General features: G+C 38.2%; 1 protein-coding gene across 1 annotated transcript; it reads right to left on the reverse strand.

Annotated features, from left to right (window-relative positions):
• Positions 1 to 5282: 5282 nt before the first annotated feature.
• LOC107961095 (F-box/kelch-repeat protein At1g23390) lies at positions 5283 to 6443 on the reverse strand. The gene has a single exon (XM_016897332.2). It carries the CDS (start codon positions 6441 to 6443, stop codon positions 5283 to 5285), a length of 1161 nt encoding a protein of 386 aa, XP_016752821.2.
• Positions 6444 to 6788: the final 345 nt, after the last annotated feature.

Here is a 6788-nt window from a genome sequence, read left to right on the forward strand (position 1 = left end):
CGAATCAATCACATATGCAAAATAAGCTTCACAACCCTTTCTCACAATACTTAAAGCTTTCATCGAGGATATTACAGCAGGCAATCCATTCAAATCACTAGATTCAATTCTGACTATTTTGTCATTATTGCATCTCAAATCAATAGTTTTCCATTTGCAATTCACCACAGCATCATGCAAAGTTAACCAATTTATACCTAGAATTATATCAAACTCATCAAAAGGTAACAACATCAGATTAGTCGGAAAACAAGTGTCTCAAAACATTAATGGACAATTCTTGCATACTTTATCAACCAGAATACATCTGCCTAGGGGGTTCGAAACTCTAATTACAAATTCAGTAGACTCTACAGTCAAAGTCTTACTGTTCACTAAGTTCATACATATATACGAATGTGTCAATCCAGGATCTATCAAAGTAATCATATAAGTATCATAGAGAGTAAATGTACCTGTAATCACATCTGGCGATGAAGCTTTCTTGTGAGCTCGGATAGCATAGGCTCTGGCAGGTGCACGAGCCTTAGATCTAACAGCTGTGTCTTTTGTTCCTCTTTGACTACCGCTTATATTTCCTGAATTTCTGAGAGGTCTACCATGAGAAGCGTCACCTCTCTGCCTCGGATTCTAAACATTATCTTTTTCAACTAATACTGGGCAATCTTTTATAAAATGATTTCTTGAACTACAACTATAACAAGCTCAGTTATTACTTTTTCCCCAGCATTCTCTGAAATGTCGTCTTCCACATTGATCACACTCAGGCTTTCCATTCTTTGCATTATCAACACTTGCAACAGATGTAGCTGAAGATTTGAAATTTGATTGCGATCTAACACGATCTCTATTCAAATGTCCCACACTAGTCTTTGAACGACTGCTATCATCTCTAAACTTCTTTGATCCAAATTGAAATGATTTGCCTAATGATCTCTTTCATACCGCTCTAGCTTCAAAATTAGCTTTTCTTTTCTCTTTCCCAAGATCTTCAGCTTTACATGCTCGTTCCACAAGTACAACGAATTCTTTGATTTCCAAAATCCCAACTAACAAACGAATATCCTCATTCAAACTATCTTCAAATCTTTTGCACATTATTGCTTCTGAAGATACACATTCTCGGGCATACTGACTCAACCTTACAAATTTCCACTTGTATTCTGTGACAGACATACGACCTTGTTTAAGCTCAATAAACTCTTTGCGTTTCTGATCAATGAATCTCTGACTGATATATTTCTTCCGAAATTTAGTTTGAAAGAAATCCCAAGTAACCCGTTCACTCGGAACCACAGATGTCAAAGTCTTCTACCAATGGTACGTCGTATCTCTCAAAAGGGAAACAGCACATTTTATGCATTCTTCTGGACTCAAAGACAATTCATCAAACACTCTTATCATATTCTCTAACTAGAAATCAGCTTTTTCAGCATCATCGCTCGTTGTAGCTCGGAACTCTTCAGTACCATATTTTCTAATCTTATCAACTGGTGGTCTATTTAACTAAACTGGATTCACTGGTGGCATCACAGAAGTTTGAGGAGGATTAACTGGGGGTGGAGGTTGTTGGACAGCCGAATTGGTTCTAATACATTGGGTGAACCAATCACTCATCATCTGATAGAAGGCTTGTCTAGCCTTACCATCACGATTACTCGTAGCCGGTTGAGAATCAGCTTGCACCGTCCCTTACGTGAGAGTAGGCGCATTGCTTTCAACATCATCTGCTACGGCTCTTTCAGCATCCATTTTCTATATAAAAGCACATTTCAATGTTAGGGTTCATCACACTATCGCAGTTCATAAATATGGCAAGTATAGCTAGACTCACAAACACTATGGTAGTCCTAAAACCGTCACCATAACTCTAATACCAATAAAATGTAACATCTCTAACCCGTAACTGTCGCCAGAATAGGTTAAGAGGCATTACCGGACTCATAACACAGATCAGAACCATCAAATATCAAATGACCTTTCATTTCAATAAACATAGATCATTCATATTCAACGTGAACTTTAAACGATCGTACGAAGTCTATAACATGCTTTCAGGATTAATTCGATAACATATGAAAGTTTCAGAACTTATAAAAATTTTTAACTTTTAAAAGGTCACACGCCTGTGTGAACAGGTCGCGTGTCTCACATGGCCTTAGACACGGCCGTGTGTCTAAGCCATGGCAAAACAGGGCATAGCTACTAACTTGATCACACGACTACAAGACATGCGAGTGCCTTGATCGTGGTCGAGTCTAACTTGGGCCCACACGGCTAGCCACACGCCTGTGTGCTTTAACCGTGTTCGGGCCTTAGTTACAATTGTAGGGTACCACAAGGGACACACTGCCGTGCAATATAGCCGTGTATCACACATGGCTGAGACACACGCCCGTATCTCTGCCCGTGTGGACAAAAATAGGCCAATTGAAAAGTTAACTTGCCACCCCAATTTGGTCAAACCTACAAGCACCAAACCAAGCATAATTGCACAACATTTATGTCCAAACCACAACCAAAACAAAAGCCATTCATGACATATCATTACCAATCAAATTTTCATCCCAATTCATCAATTAATTCATACCAAAACTTAAACTAAAATCATACCTAAACATATGATCAATACATCATGTAATCTCATACTCAAAGCTTACCAAAATTCTCATCATTTACCATATCTTTTTAGCCAACCAAAAACATACCACAATTGCACATTATCATCACATATCATATACCATTATCAAACTATAAGTTCAAACACAAACTAGCCATATCACATGGCTAAATATATACATCACAAAACATAATTCCACAACTTCTAGCCTATACATGTCATACTTTAATATATACATTTTAAAAGTACCAAAATGAGGTTCGATAGTGTGGCGATAATCCTTCACGATCCTCGAGCTCACAGTAGCTTCAATATCTATAAAACAATGCAAACACACACACAAAGTATGCTTTCAAAAGCTTAGTAAGCTCGTACCAAAAATCTTAAACAGTATATAAAATATAAAATATCAATACATAAGTATTTATAATTTCTCAAATCATCTATCAATTCTATGCCAACACAATTCATATGGTTATACTAATTCAATGAACTTCACATACATAATATCATCTACCACATAGGTATCATACATACCTGAACCTTTCGTACTTATTAATTTTCATTCTCACTTTCCGTTCAAATATTTTAAGACTCTCTATAAATTACTATTGCTTCAAACATTCGCACACATAGTGCTTTAAAGGCTAGCCGAAGCTAGAATGATTTTGCACACTTAGTGCCATCTTAATTAACCAAAACTATATCGGTATCACACACTTAGTGCCTCATATAGCCGAAGCTAGTTTGAATCGCACATTTAGTGCCAAACACCATTGATTTACCATCGTATTAATTCAAACCAAGTATATATACAATCCACGTATAAACAAAGCATCAAAACATACTTACAACATCATATTTTGCATACGAACTTACCTCGTACTCAGAATTTATTGACTCGGATTGTTTACTCTATAATCTTCTACTTCCCTCAGTCTAAGTCCAAATTCCACTTTTCTTGATCATATTTATTTAAAATTAACCCATTTATTACCCAAATCATTCAAAATAATCCATAGACACATATTTAGGGCATTGTACAAACTAGCTCTCACATTTTCACATTTCGATACTTTAGTCCCTAATTCACAAAATCAAAAAATACATATAATTTGCTTATACACAAGCTTAACCGAATTTTCATATATCTCATACAAGTTCATACATTTCATTTATTTCACATTTTAGTCCCTCAAAATAACATTTTTACAAATTAGCCCAAATTACTCAAATTCATCAAAAATCCAAAGACAAAACATGTAAACCCAACATCAAGCTTTTATATTTCAACATATATCTTCACCAAACTCATGATTTTATCCATGGTACATTTCCAAATCATCAATAATTTCATGAATTTAAGCATGGGCTAGCTAGAACACAAAGCAACGATCTCAAAAACATAGAAACCATCAAAAACCGAGCAAAATAGACTTACATATTCACCCATGCAATAGCCGAATACTTTGAAGCTTCAATGGCTTCTATTTCTTTTAACTTTTGGCAATACAATATGATAATGGCCATCTTTTTATGTTTTGTTTTATTTTAATATACATTAACTTTCGGTAATACGAGCATGTGTCTAGGCCGTGTGTGATGCACGGTCAGCCCTATGGGCGTGTTATCCGGCTGTGTGTCCCCTACACGTTAAATTGACAAGTCAGTATGCATGGTAGTAAACACACGGGCAGAGACACGGCCATGTGTCTCAGCCGTGTGGAAGACACAACCTCTGGCCACGGGTGTGTGCTTTGGCCGTGTGCCCTAAATTGGATGCTGACGTCAGAAACAGAATGTCAAGGTTTTTAGACACGGGCTAAGATATGAATGTGTCATGGCCGTGTGAGGGACACCGGCAATGCACACAGGCGTGTGTCAGGCCTTGTGAAAACCCCTGTAGGTTCGAATTTAAAATTTAATTCGCACGGGTTCAGGGCACGGGCATGTTCCCTTGTGCTTAGGCCGTGTGAACCACATGGGCCATCAGCACGGCCATTTCATGGTGGCCACACGGGCATGTTGCCCTTCTACACGGGCGTGTGCCCTATTTCTAAAGTCATTTTTATAAAGTCGGTTTAAGGACCCGAGTTGGTTCTGAATGGTTTCCAATAGATGTTTGAGGCCTCGTAGGCCTATATTGAGGAGTGTAAACAATTTTCGAAAAAATTTTAAATTTTAACAAGCTCGTATGATCTAATTTAGTACATGTGTATGTGATTTGTGAACGGTAACAACTCGTGCCCAGTATTGGTGTCGAACTCGGGTAAGAGGTGTTACAAACAAGTTCTTCCATCTCTTGCCACAATTCTTTGTACTCACTCAATCATGGCAAATAGGAAGTTTTAGTGCAATGGATTGGTCCAGTTGACACTGGCACCACCTAGGAGAATGCCCAAGAATTTTGAAACTTCTATCCGACTTTGGTAATGCAAGATTTTTAACCATTTTTTTCTTATTTTTAATCACTTTGATTAATTTTACTTAACCTAAGATAAAATGATAATAATTAGTCAATCAAATATTTTTAGTTGTTTAATACATCCTTCAAGTAGAATTTTAATTATATCTTTATTATTATTTTATATTTGAGGAAATTAACAAATCCATCAACAATAACTGCAGTTGAATGCATGAGAAAAAAATATAAAAAAAAAACTCACTGTAAAATCCCGTTATTAACAGTACTGAAACTCCCTTTCCCGGACTTCATAGCTTTCCGTAAATCACCCAAACTGACATCGGCGCACGTAAGCACCGCCCTCTCTGTCACCCTACCCCCGTCATTCACCATCGAGTTCTTCAAACTTCCCCACCGGGAAACCCTTCGGCGGCCGTCAATCTCACAAACCACCAATTCCTTTGGCTCTTCGGGGTTGAATATGTATAAAACATCACCCGTTAAACTTATTTTTATTGAGCTTAAACTTGCATGTTCCTCTTTCAGCTTTTCCACTAACTCTTTTGGCATCGCTCCGATTTCCTTAAATAACTCAAATGATTCACCCTTTAGTTCCCAGATTTTGATGTCTTTAACATTCTCGGAATTTCCGAGTAACCCCAACATGATCAAGTTGTCCCTGGATATTCCAATAACCGAAAAGTAAATGTTCGGATCATGTCGGAGATCGAACGGACCCAACCAGATCCTGGATATCGGGTCAAAGGAACACGTAATGCCTGAAGCTTGTTCCATAGCATATAATGTTTTTGTATTGGCGGCGATAGAGAGCCACATGGAAGCTGCAGAGTGTTCGAAGATTGCCGATATTGACTCACAGGTGTCCCATTTGCGAGTTTCGAGGTCGTAGATTTCCACTGAGAGTGGATCATCTTCGAAATCCCAGGCGCCGCCAGCGACGACGATGTGACGGCGGTCCAGAATACCGACAACGGGGTCCGTCCGCCACACGAGGGGTGGGTCAGCTTGGTGCCAAGTCAAATGGAGAGGGTCGAAAGAGAAGGAGAATTTCGAGATAGACAACATGTAAAGCAGCGTGGAGTTGGATGAACGGAGATCCGAGACGTATTCGACGGGTGGGTCGTGGTTGATTCGGAGCCAAAGGTTGGAGCGCGGGTCGTAAGCGACGGAGGAGGCGGCGGTGGTGTAAGGAGGGCGTGAGGTCTGAGAGTGGACAATGAGCCATGGTTTGGGCTTGTTGAAGTGGCGGAGAGAGGAGAAGAGGGCGCGGTTCCATGATTTGGAAAGGTGGCAAACAGGAACCAGATGGATAAGCGGAACATGACAGAAAATCGATTCTAAGACATCTCCACGAATGATGTCGGATTCAGATTGAATTTCTTCATGTTCTTTGTTCATCGTTGGTGGCGACTTTCGAGGATTTAGGCAGTTTATTAATAAAGGATGGAGAAACTCAAAAGGCTTGTATTTATTTTGTTATTAACCATTGATGAACCTTTTTGGCAAAAAAAAATGAAAAAAGAAAAAGAAGAAAAACACTAATGATTAACCTTTTAATTTATCATTATTTATTAATGAACCATGTTAATACTTATCCATAACATTAAAAAAGTCCCACACACCTCTTTTTTTAACATAAATTAATACTAATCGGGTATCTTACTAAAAAAATCTCATTTTTAATATTATTTACAGAAATGGGCCATTTAAAAGATTATTTATCGGAATGAGCTAAAAAAATTT

This window comes from Gossypium hirsutum, chromosome A05 (genome assembly GCF_007990345.1).
Source record: "Gossypium hirsutum isolate 1008001.06 chromosome A05, Gossypium_hirsutum_v2.1, whole genome shotgun sequence".
NCBI classification, from domain to species: domain Eukaryota; kingdom Viridiplantae; phylum Streptophyta; class Magnoliopsida; order Malvales; family Malvaceae; genus Gossypium; species Gossypium hirsutum.